A 21,357-nucleotide genomic window follows, 5' to 3' on the forward strand; every position below is an offset into this window, starting at 1 on the left:
TTGTTTGCCCAAGCTTTAAAGCTTGTTAGACTCTCTCAGCTGTCAGGCTGGCTCTCCCACTAACAGCGATGGCTGAGCAACTGCGTGCCTTAGCTTTTGTCAGCTGTGGTTTCTTTTCTTACCACTGATTATTCTCCAGACCATAGACTATTTACTCCAGACAGTTTGGGAAAAAAGTATGGTTCAGTGTATATGTTCATCCCGGGGTTTGTGTTCTTTCCCTTTCTCTCCTGGACAATATTTCTATTTAAACATCATTATAGCCATAAAAATAATATTTGGCTTTCTGTTATTGTGCTTATTATTCTTAGGGTTACAAAGTGTATTATGTGTATGCATTGTATTTAGACAGAAAGCAAACATTTGTTTAACAGAATAGGAAAGAAATGAAATTCATTGCAGATAAATGCGTATTCTTTTCTTTTCTTCTCCCCAAAGCCCCAGTACATGGTTGTATGTCATAGCTGCAAGTCCCTCTAGTTCTCTATGTGAGCTGCCGCCACAGCAGGGCAACTGACAGATGAGTGGTGAGGTTCCGCGACCAGGAAACGAACCTGAGCTGCGGGAGTGAGAGAGTGGAAATTTAACCACTAGACCATCAGGGCTGGCTCACACATGTATATTCTTAAGACATTATCACTTTTATGGGTCTGGAGCCCTGTATAGTTCAAAATCAAGGATTTCAGTGCCTTGAGATAAGTGATGGTGGTGGCAGTAGCAGTAATAACAAGGTCAGCAGCAACAGCCAGCAGTGGCTGAGCTGTTATCATGTGCATACATGTGTGTCACATTTGTTATAGACATGTTTCTAAGTGCTTTACTCGTATTAGCTTTTTAAATCCTCTCAATGACCTTTGGAGGTTGGTAGTGTTATTACTCCCATTTTATAGATGAGGAAATAGACACAGAGAGGGTAGGAGACTTACCTAAGGTCACAGAGCTAGGATACATACTATGCAGACTTGGCAGTTCTGAGTCTAATTCAAATTTCTATTGTTAACCACTTAAATACGTTATTGAAATGTCTCTGAAGTAATATGTTATTGTCTCTTTTCCTGGGATTTGGACTCATTGCAGTTTTTAGGGGCCTTGGTAACAGATTATCTTCAAAGTAAAAATGACGAGGCCTAGTGGAGTGGGGTTGTATGTAAATCACATGAATTACTGAGGTATCCTCAAGGGACTAAGGCCTCCTTCTTACTGTGTGTTATTGACAATAATAATTTTTAAAATTCAAGTATGAAAATATTACAGATTCCTGAAGGTGCTTTAATTTATTCTGCAAGATGTCACTGAAGTGGAAAATTTCATATGTTTAAATGCTGGCTGGTGTAGGTTGTTTTGGATTACAGCAGATAAGGAATTTTTAAACGGTTTGGCAGGAATAGGTAAAGCAAACATCTTTTCTCTTTCATAAGCAGTAATACTGGATTCTAAAATTGTACTTTGCAGGAAGAAAGTTTGAGCTAATTAGAGACATATTGTTTTTATAAGTTTGAGGAAATTTTTATTGGCTAAGAAATAATACTGCGTAATATGTTTTAATGCCTTTATGTTAAACTCAGAATTTTTCCCCCTTCTTATTTTTAGTTCTTCAGAGGACATGGATGAAAATGAAAGCAACCAGTCCCTGACCACAAGCAGCCAATATCCTAAAGAAGCAGTAAGAAAACGCCAAAATTCAGCACGGAGTTCTGGCGCAAGCGATTCTTCGAGGTTTTCCAGGAAAAGTTTCAAACTGGATTACAGACTAGAGGAAGATGTAACTAAATCAAAGAAAGGAAAGGATGGGAGATTTGTTAACCCTTGGCCAACATGGAAAAATCCCTCTATTCCAAATGTTCTCAGATGGCTGATAATGGAAAAAGATCACAGCAGTGTTCCGGGTTCCAAAGAGGTAGCGTTCGGCTTTTTTGAGTGCTGTGTGTTTACTCTTAATACAGACACTACTTCACTTGCTGTGAATTATATTATGACACTGCAGTTAGTTAATTGAGCCCCTTTTATGTGATAAGGCACAGGGCTAGGTTCTGGGGAGATAAAGTGAATGAGGTGTCTCAAGTTCATAGTTGAGCAGCAAAGTACACATATGAGTAACCAACTCTGGTGGCAGCTCGAGGTAGGAGCAGAGTGCTTTAGAAGGACAGGAAAGGAAGCGATCAATTTTCACTGGTGGGGTGGGAAATGGCTTCATAGAGAGGTGACATTTGAGCTGGGCCTAGAAAGAGAAAAAGTATTCTGACAGAGGTTTCCCAGGTGGATGATGGCGTGAACGGTCATGAAAGTGAGAAAGTGCATGACATGTTCCAGAAAGTAGTGACCTGATGTGTGTTTGGAATATGAATGATGAGGGTGAAGGCATGGCCTAGAGTGCTGCCTTTTCATCCTAGGATGAAGCTGCTAAAGCTATGAAAGGAATCTTCCCATAACCTTCCCAGATCTTTAAAAATTGGCAATAGGTTACTGGCATTTAAATGTGCTGGTTTTACATGGGATGAAACTTACTAACATTTGGCATGAAGTTTATTAGGTGAATGAGGTGATCCTTTGGCAGGGGGTGGGTGGCTCCCAGTCGCAGTAGCTCCTTTTTCTCCTCTGTTAGTTTCCTGCCCTCTCCACCTCCTGTCTCCCTCGGCCTCTCTTTTCCACCAAGCCTGTCCTGCCAGGCTTTGTGGAGAGTTGAGAGATGAGGAACCTGACATTGGGAGTAGGGGATGGGATGAAGAGTGGGGACATCCCTGAAGGCTTGATCTGCAGGGGGGAGAGGCAGGAGGGGAGTGGGTGGGTGGTGGTAGTGGTAGATTGTTTACCTTTGTAAGTGTGTCCATTCTTCTTTAAAGGATATGGGATAAAAAATCTGATATTATCACTTTGATGCTAAGGAGTGTCCATAGTATTAATCCTAGTTAACAGAATTGATTAATATGAATAATATATTTCCAGCACTTTTTTAGAAGGAGGTTTAGGACATTAATAGATAAAACCTTATGTTTCAACTTTGAGGATGAGAAAAACAAGAAAATTTTTTTTCCCTTTTTTCTGGAGAGCCCCATATGAAGAGAAACATGGAGTTGAGCTTTGAAGAGGAGGGTCAGGGCAGGAGGCCGAGATGGGGAGGCTCCCTGTTGGGGTCTTTTTCTTCCTGGCTCTTGAGCCACAGCTTCTAAAAATATAGCGGTAGCAATGGTGTTTTTTGTTTTGTTTCAAAGAGGAAGTGAGTACCACACGAAGGCGGAAACACATCTCTGCACTCCAGTGATTTGGATATGTTCTAGAAACTGAGTTGAATCTGAGAACTCGCCAGGCCAGTGGTTCTTAAGCTCTTTTGGGTACTGGCTCCTTTTAAGAATCTGATGAAAGCTGTGGACCCTCTTTTTAGAGAAATACGCACATGAGCATGTTGCCTTTTACTGTAATTTTAGGGAGTTCGTGGACCCTCTCAAGCCTGTCCATTAACTCATTCATTCACTCATTCATTCATTTAGCCAGTACTTATTGAGCACCTGCTGTGCTCACTGTTTTAGGTGCTAGAGATAGAGCCACGAACAAAGCCCAGAGATACTCTGGCCTTCTTGGACCTTAGGTTTAGTGGAAGAGTGAGACAATAAACGAAATAATGTTGTATATTAAAAGATGATTAGTGCTGTGGAGAATAATAAAGCAGAGAAAGAAGTTAGGGTGATGGGGATGGGAGCTGCATTCTTTAATGGAAAATAAAAGCCTTTTTTTTAAAAGGCAGGAGATTTTTTAAAAGAAAACGCCAAAGGAGATTTCATGTCTCAGTATGTACTACTTAAAATAAACTCGGCATCATATAAAAGAAGAGAGAAGACACTTTTGCGCTATTCCAATTGATATTTTATTTCTAATCTCTTACCTACATCTTGCTTCTCCCTTGTTTCCGGTAAAAGCCTAGAACTAGATCAAATGCATGTTGATTTTTGTTATTTTCATAAATAACTGTCACTCAATATTTAATCCTTTTAAATACATTAACTTTTACGAACTCCCAAATGTGATAGAGTTCTACATTTTCCCCCCAGAAATATTAAGAACCATGTAAAGAACACCTGCTTCAGATCATTGGACCAGTTCCAAATTTAATCAGCTTTTTGGAAATTGTTTTCATTAGATGTTGGGAGGCTAGAGTTTAATAAAACACAGCTTCAAATTATTGTTTTGGAAGGAGACAGGGTGATATCATATATGCAGGATTATAATTACTATTATTGTGCAATTTACATCATTATAGTATAGTATGTTTATGTAGGTATATAAATTAAAAGTAGTTGGCAAGAAACATACGATTAAAGTATAAAATATGAGAACAGATCTAAATAAAATGAAAATGGATCATAAGCAAAGCTATACAATTTAGTTGCCTGGTCAGGAAACACGGTCTCTTTACTTGGGGTATTCCTGATAGTCGCTGTGTCTGGGTCTTCAGTGCAGTGTGCCGGCTCGCAGGCTTCGCGTTGTTCAGGTGCCGTCGCTGCTCTGTGCTGGTGCAGTTGGCTCAGTGACCTTGTCTCCTTGTTGACCACAGTCACCAATAATCTGGGGGAAAGAGACAACTGGAGAATTTCAGAGAGACAGGGCGGCAGCACCTCCTGAGTTCCACTAGTTGAAGGAGGCTGTCCTTAACGGTCACTCCTGTAGAACTGAGCAGGGGACAGTCAGACTGGAGAGTGAGAGACACAGACCTGAGGCTGCACAGCATGGCCTGTAGAAAAAGAGGGACATGAGCAGTCCGGAAACCAGGCTCAGGGTCAGGAGTCCTCACCGAGTGTGACCTTATTCCTATCACAGTTCCCCAAGGAACGCCTTTTTTTGTCTATAAAGTTAGGATAAGACAGTTTAGGTCACCAGGATTGTTTTGAGGTTCACGTGACACATGAAAGTACTTTGAAACTATAATGCACTGTTTAGATGTATGATATTGAAGAATAGGGTGCCCTTTGAAAAAATGAAACAATTATATTTATACTATAGTATGCTAAGAGGTTGCTTTTTTATTTTTATCAAGAAAAAAATACATGTATTCAGTTTTAAAAAGTCATAGTACTATAAGGCTTATACGACACATACCCATCCCCTCACCAGCCCCTGCCACCCAGTCCCCTTCCCCAGAGGCAACAACTTTTCAGCCCTTTAAGTTGTTCCCTCTGGAGTTGACCTTCATAATTCTTTTACTTTTATTGTGGTAAGAACACTTGACATGAGATCTACCCTCTTAAATTTTTAAGTATACAATACAGTATTGTTGACAATAGGTACAAGGCCCTATAGCAGATCTCTAGAGCTTATTCATCTTGCTTGACTGAGACTTAATGCCCGTTGATTAGTATCTCCCCATTTTCCTCTCCCCCCAGCCCCTGGCAACCACCATTCCACTCTTTGAGTCTAGGAATTTGACTAGACACCTCATATATGTGGAATCGTGCAGGATGTCTTTCTGTGGTCCTTCATATGATTTAACTCACCCACTACCCCTCCCATCTCCCACGGTTCTACAGCTTTCCCTTTATTGTTCACCTTATTGTGACTATATCAGTATTTTTCACTGATGAACCAAGTAATGTGCTATGGCCGTGTCTCCTTTCCTTATATACTTTTTTCTCCTGAGGTTAATGATACCTCTTGTTCACCTGCTTAACTTTCTGTGTATTCATGACTAGTCATTTCCCTCCTTCCCATGGCTTCTCAATGCAGTTTTCCTGAGGAGGGTACCTTCAGGTGGTCTTTCAGCCCTCGGCTATCATCTGGGCTGACAGCCTTGCAGGCTCCCTGCCAGCCTCCATTCTAGTGTCTCCCTTCACCATTATCCTGGGCTCCTCTGCCTCCTCAGTGTTGGCCCTGCTCCCACATCCCACTTGTTCCACTTTCTTGGATATTGTCTCATTTTGGGAGAGCACATTCTTTTTTTTGTGAGGAAGATTAGTCCTGAGCTAAAGTACGCTGCCAATCCTTTTGCTGAAGCGGACTGGTCCTGGGCCAACATCTGCGCCCATCTGCCTCCGCCTTACATGGGACGCTGCCACAGCATGACTTGATAAGCAGTGCGTAGGTCCACGCCCGGGATCTGAACCCATGAACCCAGGGCCGCTGAAGCGGAGCATGCGAACCTAACCACTACGCCACTGGGCTGACCCCTGAAAAAAATATTTTTTATTTAAATTTTTCATTTAAAGCTGAGTTGCAAAATATAGGTATTCAAGTTTCCTAAGATAGTAAAAATATACCTTCAGTTAGAAGAAAAGGATTAAATCAAATCTTCATTTTTTTATTATTATTATTATTTTTTTTGTGAGGAAGACCAGCCCTGAGCTAACATCCGATGCCAATCCTCTCTTTTGCTGAGGAAGACTGGCCCTGGGCTAACATCTATGCCCATCTTCCTCTACTTTATATGGGACGCTGCCACAGCATGGCTTAACAAGTGGTGTGTGCCTGGGATCTGAACCGGCGAACCCTGGGCCGCCGTAGCGGAGCGCGCGCACTTAACCGCTTGCGCCACTGGGTCGGCCCCAAATCAAGTCTTCTTTAAAAGTGATTTTAGAAAACATGATTTGAACAGATTTGCTTCAAATCTTTCTCTTCTGTCTTACTCATGCCCACAAACACATACTCTTAAAATAAAAAGCATATTAACAAGCATATAGGTTTCATTGTTTTAATATAATTTATGCCGTGGAAAGAGTTACGGTTTAATAAAAAGAGAGGCTCTTTGGAGTCAGGAAGATCTCAGTCCGCTCCTGATTGTACACTGATTTGTTGTATGACCTTGGTGAGTTTCTTGGGGGCCCCCCTCTGCCTTGGTCTGTCTCTGTAAAATGGCAGTAACACGGCTTCAGAGTTAGATGACATAATGTACTTAAACCACCTGGCAAAGGGTAGTGGTTGAATGAACGTTAGGATGTTTCTCTTTCCCTAAGAAAAGTAAAACATTAACTAGTGTACTGGTTAGTTGTGGGCTGAGGGATTTTCCTGTGTGCAGAAACAAAGACCAGCCAAGAAAACTTGTGATCTAGTAAAGAAAACGCCAAGTGAGTGCTTGGTTTCCTCAAATAAACAAGAATTTCTCTATCCCCATTCTACATGCTTTTTCAAACTCTGATGATTAGGATAAAAAGTAAAAAAATCACTTTTCTTTTTGGAATCTCAATTGTGGACTCTCTTTCTTTGCGTTTTATGGGATAGTAGTGCTCGAGACCACAGTCTTTAAGCTGCTCTTTTGTGATGGGCCTAGGGACCACACAGCACGAAGAAAAGTGACTGCTAGTTCAGATCTCCTGTCGGTATTTTACTTTTTGTAAACAGCTGTTTTGAGATATAATTCACATACTATACAACTGACCTGTTTAAAGTGTACAACTCACTGGTTTTCAGTCCATTCACAGCATTGTGTGACCATCACCACCATGGAATGCACTTTCATTACCCCAAAGTGAACCCCTGCATGCTCAGTCACCACCCCCGTTCTCCATTCCTCCTCCAGCCCCCGGAAATCGCTAATCTATTTTCTCTCTCTCTGGATTTGCCTGTTCTGGATGTTTCACATAAAGAGGATTATACAATAGATGGTCCTTTGTGACTGGCTTCTTGCAGCACTTTTCCTGTTAACACTTTGTTTGGAGAACAAGCAGAGGCTGCCAGAGGGGCTCTGTGACAGGTTTCATTTCCCCTCAGCAGTCGGCAGATAATGCTAGACACTGAACTTCAAATGGCTTTTAAACTTAGAGCAAAAAGAAAATGCAACAGTTTTTGGGGAATTTTGTTACAGATATTTTGATACACTGTGTAAATACATGCTACTTAAAATTTTTTTAAAGTTTTATAAACATAATACAAGCTCCACATATTCAAAAAAGCACAATTTGATGAGTTTTGACGTATGTGTATACCCATGAAATGATCACCACAGTCAAGATAATGAACATATCCAGCATTTCTGAAAGTTCCCGTGTCCTTAGTAATCCATCTCTTATTCTCCCTAATCTGATCCACAGGCTGTTACTTGTTTTTTAAAAAAACATGTATAAAATGAGATAATATTTGGGAGTAAGTACAGTGGTGAGAAACAGTGTGTGCAGGCTAGCTGGGTGACCTCGTATGAGTGCTGTAACTTCTCATTCTTTGTTTTCTCATCTGTAAAATGGAGATAGTCAGTAGTACCTCGCTCCAATGTTGTGGTCAGTATTTAAACATTTTTACGAAGCTGTTAGTACACTGTCTAGCACATAGTAAGCACTCCATAAATGATGGTTATTGTTAGTTATTTTATGTCGTGTTATACTAAAGTATTTGATACATTAGATAATTCATCATCATTATTATACATCTAGTAAGAAGCCTAACACACCATAGGTACTCAGTTCATATTCATTCCCTCCCTTTCCTCCTCAATTCTTGATAAGTATACCATATGTTATTTGTTATTGTTCACTAACCCTAAGTACCAACTTTGAGAGCTGATTTGAAAAATTTACATGGATTCATCCAACACATTTTATTGAGCACATGTTGTGCTTCAGTCACTGAACCGGGCCCTGTGCGATTCCAAGTTGAATGAGACATGAGATAACATCCTGTATTCCTGTAACCAGGGTACAGGGCAGAATATCCACAGATGATGTGTGAGCAGAGTGGCATGGAAGTTGAGAGGTGGGAGTGTGTGTGTCCAGAAGTGGAGACGCAGGGATGGTCCCATGAAGGGGGTGCAGTTTGATTAAGGTCTCAAAGGGATGAGGGAAGACATTTTAACCTGAGAAGTGGGATCAGTATTGTGCTGGGCTTTAATCTCAGTCTGGAACAGTCCCAGTGTAGGTGGGACACAGAGCTGAGTAGAGGAGTTGAGTGACAACTGGAGGGGAGGATGGGGTAGTCCACCGACAGGCTTACCACCGGGCTGAGGAAGTGAGACATTTTGTGGAGCAGTGGAGAGCCAGTGACGATTTTTCAGCAGGGGAGGAGGTATACCATAAGTAGACTGTTTTTGAGGTGTCTCTTTTGTATGGATTGAGTTGACAGGAAGACAGTTGAGCAATCACGAGGACTTGAGAGTGTCCAGATGTTACTTAGGATCTTAACTAGGTTAGTGACCATGAAAAAGGAAATGGGTAAAAATGCAAGAGATGGATGGGGTTGGTGCCTGACTGGTTGTTGGGGTTGGGGTTTTCTTCTTTTGGAATACTTGAAGAGTGTTTACAGTGTGCTAGCCACTCCTAATTCAGTCTCCACAGCAATGAAGTGTAGGTACAATTATTATACCCATTTTTCAGATGAGGAGACTAAGGCTTAGGGCAGCTAAGAGAAATCTTTGTCGTCCTCCAGTGCTGCTGCTCCTTCTCTTCCCTTGTCCAGGCCCTTTTCCCACTCAGACCGTCTCAGTGACCCTCAATTTTCCTTCACCAGCATCTCCCCATCTGCCCTCTCTCGTCTCCTGCCCATGCTGTCTCCTTTATTCCTCACCTCTCACGGAAGCTGCTGTGACACACTCCAGGTCATCATTTGCACACTACAGTGTTTTCTCTAAACATAAATTGGGTCATGTCTTTTTTTTTTTTAAGATGCTTCCTCATCGTCTCTGGGTGGAGTACGGCATTCAAGGCTCTTACTGTGTTCTGACCTTTACAGATTCAATTTGTTCCCTGCCCCCTAACTCTATGTTCCTAGTTGGCTCTGTGCCTTCGTTTGGGCTTTCTCCGCCTGGAATGCCCTTCTTCCTTTTCTCTGCATCATGAGCTTCTCATCATTCTCCAGGAACTCACACAGGTTCCTTTGTCTGTATTGCCTTTGGCAACTTGGCGCCTCATTCCTTCTTATTAGCCTATAGCATGTCTTGTATTTTATTTAATTATCTAATACCACCCTTTTCAAAACTGATGTGCAGCAACTTATAAAAATACATGTAGCAGTAAAAAAACACAGATGGATGAACATATAAGAGCAAATGGACTATTAGGGTAGAAAATACAGCCAAGAATAAAGTTGGTATAGAAATCCATTTCATCTGGCCCACACATTGCTGGAGGTGGCTTCAGCTTTTACTTGGAACTTTCTAGTCAAAGCTAAAGGGGTAGCACGAACTGTTGGAGTTTTCCCAGTGATGGTCAAATGAATGAAGCCAGCTGCATTCATTCTCAGAGAATGTTACTGAGAATTGAAAGAAATGTTTCTGGGGTGAGTGGGAAGGTGGCGGGGTTGAGGGGGCAGGAGGTGGTACCAAATGTTAAAGACAGCCTACAGTACGTGCACGGCTAGTTTCCGGAGGTGGCTTCCTGTCGGAGCCCTTGATGCAGCGCTGTGGCATGACACTAAAGCATGATTTATACAAGGCAGGATGGTGACTGTAAAACAGGGCTTCTTGTTGGTCTAGCTTAATCCAAGGGTAAAAGGCAGAATAACCAAAGGAGTAATACTTAACAAATTCTGCTGTAGTTATTGTTTTACATCTGTTTACCCCAAAAAGTGATCAGCTTCTCACAGGCAGGGACCATGTTGCACTTTGGTTTGATCAGTGGTAGAAAACCTGAAGGCTAAGGAATGAGGAGAACCGTCTGTGGCTGGTTTGCCCAGGAGTCATCACAGTGCTCTGCTGTCAGTTCCATGTACTCAGAACTCAGACTCATACCTGAGATCTGAGATCCGTAACTGAGACGTAAATGGTCCTGAGTTTTCTTTACTGTTTCCAGGGACTGACCTGCACTGAGGCAGTGTCCAGCAGCGCATGCACCAGCCAAGTGGAAGGGCAATAGCAAAGTGACTGCAGCTGGGCCCATCTACCTCTCACACTTACAGAAGAGAGCCTTTAAAAAATTAATAAATTTAGCAGTCCTCAAAGTTTTCGATCTTCCGTTTGTCTACTGCATTTGGAACTAAGAGGATCTTGCATGACTGTACTGTCATGATTATTGAGTCAGATTCAGAAAGAAGTTAGGTATGCATTCTCAAGAGAAAAGCAAAGGGCCGGCCCCGTGGCTTAGTGGTTAAGTGCGCGCGCTCTGCTACTGGCAGCCCGGGTTCGGATCCCGGGTGCGCACCGACGCACCGCTTCTCCGGCCACGCTGAGGCCGCGTCCCACATACAGCAACTAGAAGGATGTGCAACTGTGACAGACAATTATCTGCTGGGGCTTTGGGGAAAGAAAAGGAGGAGGATTGGCCAATAGATGTTAGCTCAGAGCCGGTCTTCCTCAGCAAAAAGAGGAGGATTAGCATGGATGTTAGCTCAGGGCAGATCTTCCTCACACACACAAAAAAAAGAGAAAAGCAAAAACAGCAAATATATTGAATGACTTCAGTTCTCCCCAAATAGCCCTTCTCTATAATTGAGGTCAAAATATGTTCTCTGATGACCTAATAACTTTTTTCCTCCCCATTGGCTGCTTTTCTTTATACACATAGGAACTTGATAAAGAACTCCCAGTGCTTAAGCCATATTTTATTGATGACTGTGAAAAAGCTGGAGTGAGCGAAGCTGGCTTACGAGTCACGTGGCTGGGCCACGCAACAGTCATGGTGGAAATGGATGAGCTCATATTTCTCACAGATCCTGTCTTCAGCTCTCGTGCCTCACCGTCGCAGCACATGGGTCCGAAGCGTTTTCGTCGGCCCCCGTGCACTATAAGTGAACTCCCCAAGATAGATGCGGTCCTTATCAGCCACAACCACTATGACCACCTGGACTACAGTTCCGTCATTGCTTTGAATGAGCGATTCGGGAATGAGTTGAGATGGTTTGTGCCTTTGGGTCTCCTTGACTGGATGCAAAAATGTGGCTGTGAGAATGTGATTGAGCTGGACTGGTGGGAGGAGAACTGTGTCCCCGGACATGACAAGGTCACCTTTGTCTTTACACCTTCCCAGCACTGGTGTAAAAGGACTCTAATGGATGACAACAAGGTTCTGTGGGGCAGCTGGTCTGTCTTGGGGCCTTGGAATCGATTTTTTTTCGCAGGAGACACTGGTTATTGCCCTGCTTTTGAAGAGATAGGAAAAAGATTTGGGCCTTTTGACCTTGCTGCTATTCCCATCGGAGCATATGAACCAAGGTATGTAGACTTCCAGAGAAAATGTTCCTGTGACATAGTAAGTTAACTGAACTTTAAGGTGGATATGATTTTGTGATACGTATAATTTGTGATTTTAATGGTGGACTTGGTTGGGGTTGGTGAGTCAGATTCAATTAAAATTGTTTCATTTTTAAATATTTTAATCATAGTCATATCAGTTAAATAATTATTCAGAATCATCAATTATATTACCAAGAAAAAAGGACCAAAGTTTAAGGAATTACTCTACCTAGCAGGAAGTTCACATACCATTCTGACTAAAGTTAAACAGATCAGCCACTAATCAAACCTAACCCTTGTTCTTCCTTTCACACGGAGGAGACCGCCCCATGACTGGAATGCACCTGTCCCCTGTCCTATAGCTCTCCTGTGTCTAGCAGAGAAAATCGAGGCACCAGCCTATGGCGTTAGTCCCACTCGAGTCAGCACTTAAGTTAACCTGGTGATGACACTGTTGGTTACTCACCACTCGCCCTCCAACCTCTGCATACTTGTCACCTGTCTTCAGGGCAGTTAAAGGTCACATGAGCATTCAAGACCTAGGAAAACACTGCCTGTGTTTTCCTTAATACTCTCTATTTAAGCAAAAGAGAAGTGATTTCAAAGAATTCAGTTAGATTTCAGTCAACTCTGGTTGATACGTACAAGTTAAAAGAAACACTGGGAACAAAGTAAGGGCTAATTTAAAAAATGTTTTATTTTCTAAAGTGCATGCACAGATACATACAGAATTGTACATAGAACAGCATTTAGGCAACCCTACGAGCAGAAGAACAGGAATACACAGATGAACTGAGCAAATTTGACCATTGGTTTCCATCTGATTTTGTAATACTTTTAAGTTCACCAAATCCATTTCTTCACTATCTTTATTAATGCTTATTTCTCCCTTTATGTTTTTTTCTAGTTTAAGGGGCTAGACATTTTTACCTTATTTTTAAAAATTATTATAACTCAATAATAGTGCTTGAATTTCATTTTTCCACTTAATTCTAATTCTGAATTCTAATGAAACTTCTCAAAACATCAACTTGTTTACAAATCAGTTTCATATGAAATTGAAATCAATTGCTCTTTACTCAATATGTGTTCTTAGAATATCTCTTGTTCAGGGGCTGGCCCCGTGGCTTGGCGGTTAGGTGCGCGCGCTCTGCTACTGGCGGCCCGGGATCGGATCCCAGGCGCGCACCCACGCACCGCTTCTCCGGCCATGCTGAGGGCGCGTCCCACATACAGCAACTAGAAGGATGTGCAACTATGACATACAACTATCTACTGGGGCTTTGGGGAAGAAAAAAAGGAGGAGGACTGGCAATAGATGTTAGCTCAGAGCTAGTCTTCCTCAACAAAAAGAGGAGGATTAGCATGGATGTTAGCTCAGGGCTGATCTTCCCCACACACACAAAAAAATCTCTTGTTCATAATTACGAAGATTTTTGTATGTAACAATATATAAATTTATCATATATATGTGATATAATGTGTACAGCCTAACTACACAGATTCACTCACACCATTCCCCCTTCCTGCTTGCAGCTGTCTTGTTACTGAGCTGGGAGAGGACGGGGAGGATGTTATTTGCTCTCAGAGAGTTAAACTGGGGTAGCCTCTGCTGTGTAACTCATTTCTCTAGTCAGTACTAACAGTTTTAGAAATGAGATAATTGACTAATAGAACTTCAGAGGACTCTAAAAATGTAGGATTACACCAAAAATGACTTTCAGTAATACGCTTGGGATGTTTCATCCTAACTTTTTTTAATTGATGTCTTAATAGTTTATAACATTGTGAAATTTTGGTTGTACATTACTGTTTGTCCATCACCATATACATGTCTCCCTTCACCCCTTGTGCCCACTCCCCACCCCCATTGCCCCTGGTAACTACAATATAGTTTTCTCTGTCCATGTGTTTATATTCCACATATGAGTGAGATCATGCAGTGCTCGTCTTTCTCTTTCTGGCTTATTTCACTTAACGTAATACCCTCCAGGTCCATCCATATTGTTGCAAATGGGACAATTTTGTCTTTTTTTATGGCTGAGTAGTATTCCATTGTATATATACACCACATCTTCTTGATCCAGTCATCAGTCAAGGGGCACTTGGGTTGCTTCCACTTCTTGGCTATAGTGAACAATGCTGCAATGAGCATAGGGGTGCATAAGCCTCTTTGGATTGTTGATTTCAGGTTCACTGGATAGATTCCCAGTAGTGGGATAGCTGGATCATAGGGTATTTCTATTTTTAATTTTTTGAGGAATCTCCATACCGTTCTCCATAGAGGCTGCACCAGTTTGCATTCCCACCAGCTGTGTGTGAGGGTTCCCGTTTCTCCACAGCCTCTCCATTTGTTGTTTTTTGTCTTGGTGATTATAGCCATTCTAACGGGCATGAGGTGATATCTTAGTGTTGTTTTGATTTGCATTTCCTCATCCTAACTTTTGAGATCTGTCACCAGCTATTGTATCCAAGTCAAGTCAGTTAGGATTTTAAGTTTTTATTTTAAAATTTACACCAGAGTAAAAATTTTAAATTTATTTCAGATAGACATGAGGGTAGAAAGGAGTATTTCTATCTCTGATTTGCAGCAGGAGTTAAAAAAAAATCAGTACAGAGAAACACTGAAAACTGTTTTCATCTTGCCCTGAATTCTGAGTGTCAGGAGATGTGGCAGAACAGTGCTGCTCTAATCTGCTGATTACAACACAGCGGCTTTGTTTCTAGGCTCCCGGGGGCCTGGCAACTCCTAAGAGTGAGTAACGCCCTCTAGCTCTTGCAGACGGATGAACTTCTCCGAGATGTGTTCCGTAGAGTGCAGAAGCCCCTGTGCTGAGTCCACATCCACCAGCCTTCACTGCAGCATCAGCTGGCAGGGCAGACCTGGGAGATAAATAGTGTGAAGACAACCTTGTTTCTCCTCTTCTTAACTGATGGCTGGGAAAGTCAAGGATTTGCCTGTAGGCAGTACACTTCTCCCTTTTTATCAGAAAGAATTCTTTCTCCTGAAAGTGTTGGTTTTGTCAGCTCTTTACTCTTTTGGGAGAATTCCATGAAGTAGGTGCTGTGCTTGGTACTTTCAATAAACTTTGTCTTGTTTAATCCTCACAACACCCTCACAAGGTGGGCATAATTTCTATTTCACAGACAATGAAATGGAAGCTCAGAGAATCTGAAGTGACTTTCCAAAGGCATTCTCAGGAATTGGCAGAGCTGGGATTCACACCAGGCCCTCAGCCTCCGGAGTCCTGTTCTTTCCAGGGCATTAGGCAGCCTTTCAGTGTTTCTGCACTCTCTCCCGTCATGTTACCTGCTCTTCTGGCCAAACCAAAACACCTCCCTGTTCAGGTGTAGGGTGTTTAAATAAAATCCTTGAATAGTAATTAGAGTTTTTTGCTCCTGATCTTTAAATATCATACACTAATTTTTGGTTGTTTTAGCAAGTTTTAAAAAAATTGTTCGGCAAGTTATTCAGGTTCTTTTGCAATTGGAGTTTTGGTTTCTAGTTCTTTACCAATTACTCGGTTTTTTTGATTCATACCAAGATTGCAAAATATCTACTTTTTAAATAATAGACACATCTTCAGAATAAATCATCAGTAAAATCAAAATACATGTGGAACAAAATCTTACGATTCAAAGGGGACTTTTGCTTGAGACTTATCGTACAGCAGTTTGTACAAGAAAGGTTTTTGCTTTTTGCAAATGGCGTACTTTTTTTTTATTGATGTCATAATAGTTTATAACATTGTGAACTTTTTTTTTTTTTAATTAATTAATTTTTTTGTGAGGGAGGTCAGCCCTGAGCTAACATCCATGCCAATCCTCCTCTTTTTGCTGAGGAAGACTGGCTCTGAGCTAACATCTATTGCCAATCCTCCTCCTTTTTTTCCTTCTCCAAAGCCCCAGTAGATAGTTGTATGTCATAGTTGCACATCCTTTTAGTTGCTGTATGTGGGACGTGGCCTCAGCATGGCCAGAGAAGCCGTGCGTCGGTGCACGCCCAGGATCTGAACCCGGGCTGCCAGTAGCAGAGCGCGTGCACTTAACCGCTGAGCCACGGGGCCAGCCCAACTTTGCTTATTTTTTACAAGCAGAAAAGTGGACTCAAGGGAGATGGTTTTGCCTACTGTGATTTATTCCTGTGCAGAATCTTAAAGGTTGATTAGATGAAGCAGTCATTACAATTTAGTGTATAGTTCAGAGACCAGAATTAATAAGTTGCTGTGTTTCATCAGGTGGTTTATGAAATACCAGCATGTGGACCCCGAAGAAGCTGTAAGGATTCACATTGATGTTCAAGCAAAGAAATCTGTGGCAATTCACTGGGGAACTTTTGCCTTAGCAAATGAGGTAAGTTTGAGGGTGATAACAATAACTTTGGTTGTGTGTTTGACTTGTGATAGGACTCAGGCATCACTGTACCCTGCAGTGTGGTCAGAGACCAAACTGGAATCAGAACCTGCAGTCATCAGTCATCACGTGAATTAGGGTGGTAAATCATATTAATTAGTAAAACAGTATTCATACAGTGAAAGAAAACCTCATTGCATGCTGTTCTTCTGGCTTATTTCTGTAGTTAATGAAGCGTGTTTACATAACCAAAAATATGTGTAGTTTTGGGAAATAGAAAAATGAACCATCATGTCTTCCTTCTCAAGGCTATTGTTCTAGCTGAAGATATGACATGTACATAATAACTAAAACAGGTGTTGAAAGAGGTAAGGTGGGACAGATAAAGTGGCCTCAGAGTCAGAGACTTACTGACTAGAGGGATCAGGGAGAGCTTCATGTAAGAGGTGACATTTGAACTTGGCATTTCAAGAGGAGAAATTTAGAAACAGATGGTTGAACTTGGCTTCTCCTTTGCTTTGTGTGGCATCTTCCGTGCCCCAGGGCCTCTCTGCAGGAACCCTGTGTTTTCATGCTGTTTTAAGCACTCCCCCTCTCGGTCCTATTTCTGGCTGCCTACTCTCTGCTCCCTCCAATCAAAATTCCTATCCCATGATGCAGCAATCCTGAGCCACACTGTTGGGCGACAGAATGAAATGAACACGGGGGTAAGGAGGATGAATGAGAATACGAGTATGTGTGTGTATTTGGAGGATGGGGAAGTTTCATACTGGTTTCCGCTATACTTGGTATACCGCTATATTTGGTGGCAATTTCTTATTCCACATATATAGATATATGTTCCATATATATATACACCAGCGACTTAGATGAAGTAATAGTATTTTATTAAAGCTGTGCAAGAGAAGAATCAAAGATGACTCCTAGATTTTTAACTTGAGTAATTGGGAAGATGGTTGTGTTCTTTACTGAGATGGGGAAGATGAGGATAGAAAACCTCAGTCTTCAAGGGTTACTGTGGTACTCAGACTTCAAGAATCATTCTTGTTAGAAATATAACCTCTACCTTTATTTGTTAATGAAACACATAATAAAAACTCATTTAGTCTTAGCAATTTGGAATTTATTCACATTTTGACATTAGTTGCATAAACCTGACAACTATGAGTTTGTTAAATTATAAAATAGATGGAATTCTTGGGGAGGATGTTAAGCCTATGATTTGTGAACACTTTAAAATGATTTGCATATAACTAGTTATAATAGCTGCTTACTATACTATAAGCAGATTAAGGATGTCCTTAACTTGGCAACACTTTATTATTTTTTTTTATAATTTTATTTATTTTTTCCCCCCAACTATCTTTTGCCCAGTAGATAGTTGTATGTCATAGGTGCACATCCTTCTAGTTGCTGTATGTGGGACGCAGCCTCGCTGCGGTGCGTCAGTGCGCGCCAGGGATCCGAACCCGGGCTGCCAGCAGCAGAGCGTGCGCACTTAACCACTAAGCCACGGGGCCGGCCCGGCAACACTTTAAAATTGTGCACATAGCAACATCTAATTTATCTAGGGAATGATGAGTGAATTTCCTAGATGATGTATTTAAGCACTTAAAACTACTCACTAGTTTTGGCGGAAATAAATTTCAGGCATTATATATGTTAACTTTTTAAATGCCCAGGGTCTTTATTTTGAATATCTTCTATTGGAGTAGATCATGAAACAGTGACCCTTTAAAAGGGGACTTCTGAGTTGTCTGGTGGTGTCTGCCTGGCCCTTCACGGATCCAGAGCGCGGGAACCTCTGCCTTTACCACTTACTCTCGTTTATCTTAATCTGCTGCCTTCTTTATACATAGTTGCTTGGTTGCACGGCTCTGGGGCATTTTTATCTCCGTTGCAGGACTAAAGTGCATGCGCCCTGAGACAGCCATCGGTCACTCAGAAGGTTTTCTTGCCTGCTTCTAGGTTTATCTTCTAGGTGGTTGAAACAGCCAAGGATTGACCTATGAAGAAACTCAGCAAGATACTGCAACATCAAAATCCACACCAAGTTATAGCCTATAACTAAAATTACAGCCTAGCAAATAAATCACTCGTGTAGGGTGATTGTGTAAGTGTACTGTTGGCCAAGACTTGCAGAACATGGGGGAAAAAGAATTTAACAAAACAAGTTCTTTTTCAGTGAGAAAGAATTTCATCATTTTGAAATCTCAAACTAAAATAATTTTACAAGGGAAATTTCTTGACTTAGGCTATTTAAAGTTACATTTTATTGGTGATATATTATCGATTGCCTATATGCAAAAAAAAAGACTAAAAGTAGATTCCTGTTATCAACTAATCCATTAATAAGTGGTTATCTCTAGGAATACTGGGTAACCGGTGTGCTAACCAATGTTAAAACCTAAGTTATTCAGCACTCAGTAGAAAGGCATCCCTGACCTTCTAAACATAGCTATAAACCTAGAAGTGAACAAGGTGGGAGAAAAGACCCGTGTGTGGCCAATACTGCTGGCAAACCTGTGCATTGTAAGCCAGAAAACTTTGCTGGTTTTCCTAGTACATCACTGGCTGTCCCTTCTTAGTCTCTGCCGCTAGTTCCTCATCTCCACTCCCTCTCAACAGTGAGTACCTTAGGACTCAGTCCATGGAGGTCTTTTCTCTATTTGGTTACTCCCTTGGGGATCTCATCTGCTTTTGGCTTTAAATACCATCTCTCCGCTGTAGCTCTCTAGCTCAGGTTTTCCCCCTGTAATCCACATTTATATTTCCACTTGCATGTCCATTAGGTGAACTGAAGTCCAAAACCAAACTTCATCTTCCCTCAAACTTGTTTCTCTTACATCTCAGTAAATGGCAACTCCCTCCTTCCAAGTTACTCAGGCCAAAACCTTGACTTCCTTTCTCTCATGTCCTCCATCCAGTTTTTCCCCACAGCTCAGGTTTCAGATGATATTCAGACTTGGACCATGTCTTACCACCTTCACTGCTCCCACTCTGCCCGGTACAGTCTGTTCGCAACACTGCAGAGGGCAGTGACCTTTACACCTTGAATCAGATCATGACGCTCCTCTGCCAGAGTGACCTGGTAGCTTCCCATCACACTGAGTCAAAGTCAATTCACAATTGCCTACAAAGCCTTGTGCCATCAGGTCGTTGTTCACATATCACCTTCTCAAAAAGGATTTCTTAGACTGTTGTATTTAAAATTAAACCTCCATCCCCCACACCTATCATCCCCCTCATTTTGCCCCCCAGAACCTATCAACCACTCAGATACTGTCTATTTTTTTATTTATTCACTTCTTATCTGTTTCTGCATTAGGACGTAAACTCCAGGAAGCAAGGGTTTCTGCTGGGTTCACTGGCCTGGCTGGTCTGTACAGGTGCTCAAGATACTTGTTGCATGAAGGGTAAAAGCAGACTTACCGCTGGTGATTAGCTCAGACTGTGTGATTTTTATTCCTGCTTTATACTTCTGCATTTTACAGCTTTGCTAATTGAAATTGGGGGAAAAAAACCCTGAATAAAGGAAAAAATAGCTATTATACAATATAAAGATTTAGACCAAAAGAGAAATAACTAATGAAATGATTTACCTTTTATACCTTTTAATTTAACTATTTTATTCAGTAAGAATAACACATTTAAATGGTTTCAATTTATCTGGAAAACATTTGAGAACGTTGAAACATTCTGCAACAGTGTGCTGCCTTCACTTTTTTTTTTTTGAAAAGGTGGGGAAATTCCACCTAGCCTATCTGTTCTCGAGGTCCCTGTTTCACTCTAGACCACCATGTTGATATCTGGCTAGGGGTTTGAGGATAACAACCTTTCTCCAGGCAAGAATATTTTCTCTAGCATTTGCTTACACACACACACACACACACACTCTCTCTCTCATTTATTTATAATCTGTTTCTATCTTCCTCAAAAATATTGGTAACATTTAATTCTCTAATGTCATTTTTGGCATTGATTCCATTTAAGAGTCTCATGCTCAGGGCCAGCCTGGTGGTGTAGTGGTTAAGCGTGCACTCTGCTGTGATGGCCCGGGGTTCACAGGTTCAGATGCCGGGCGTGCACCGACGCACCGCTTGTCAAGCCATGCTGTGGCGGCGCCCCATATAAAGTAGAGGAAGATGGGCGTGGATGTTAGCCCAGGGCCAATCTTCCTCACAAAAAATAAAAAAATAAGAGTCCCATGCTCTACCAACTGGGCCAGCTGGGCGAAGATTACTGATTCCATTTAGATTGGAATTTCATGTAGGGAAATAGTGATTAGATTTCATGCAATCTAATGATGTTTAATCTAAGTTGGCACCAAATTTGACATACATGGTGTTTGGGTAGATTGATAAGTATGACATTTCTATTGACTTAACAATTAATATATATTATAAAATGTGATTGACTCATTTGCTAATGCTTCAATGAAAAGAAAGGGCATTATTTTAAGTAGGCATATGTTCGTTATTTTAGTTTGAACTCCTATTTGAAATATCTCCCAAATATATGTATGGTTAATCTTTGTCCTTTTTTTTTTTTTCCTCTCTGCCCTTTGCCAGCATTACTTAGAGCCTCCAGTGAAACTGAGTGAGGCTCTAGAAAGATATGGACTTAAGACCGAAGATTTTTTTGTCTTGAAGCATGGAGAATCAAGATACCTTAATACTGTTGAAAACTGAATAAATATGAGCACAGGATCTTTTAATGAAAAAGGCATCATCTGATATATCTTTGAAAGACTAAGAAATTCATGAATATGATTTTTCAAATTTGGAAACGACTTCTACAAGTTTGTGTTTTATGTTTTGTGTAATAACTTGCTTACTAATATGATTGCCAGTTCATACAAACAAGAGTTCAGGGGTGGGTCATTTAAGTAACCAATTGGCTGCTATGGATTTTAAATCATGTCTGTAGTA

General features: G+C 41.3%; 1 protein-coding gene across 5 annotated transcripts in view; it reads left to right on the plus strand.

Moving 5' to 3' along the window:
• The window catches only part of NAPEPLD (N-acyl phosphatidylethanolamine phospholipase D), a 36,907-nt gene extending 15,550 nt beyond the window's left edge, over positions 1–21,357 (plus strand). For all 5 annotated transcript variants that reach the window (XM_058523962.1, XM_058523948.1, XM_058523954.1 and 2 more), the window contains exons 2-5: positions 1,591–1,897; positions 11,406–12,052; positions 16,312–16,426; positions 20,998–21,357. In XM_058523962.1, the coding sequence (XP_058379945.1) occupies positions 1,604–1,897; positions 11,406–12,052; positions 16,312–16,426; positions 20,998–21,117 (1,176 nt within the window). In that variant the 5' untranslated portion in view covers positions 1,591–1,603 and the 3' untranslated portion in view covers positions 21,118–21,357. The remainder of the gene's footprint in view (positions 1–1,590; positions 1,898–11,405; positions 12,053–16,311; positions 16,427–20,997) is intronic.

Source organism: Diceros bicornis, chromosome 3 (assembly GCF_020826845.1).
Source record: "Diceros bicornis minor isolate mBicDic1 chromosome 3, mDicBic1.mat.cur, whole genome shotgun sequence".
Taxonomy (NCBI): Eukaryota; Metazoa; Chordata; class Mammalia; order Perissodactyla; family Rhinocerotidae; genus Diceros; species Diceros bicornis.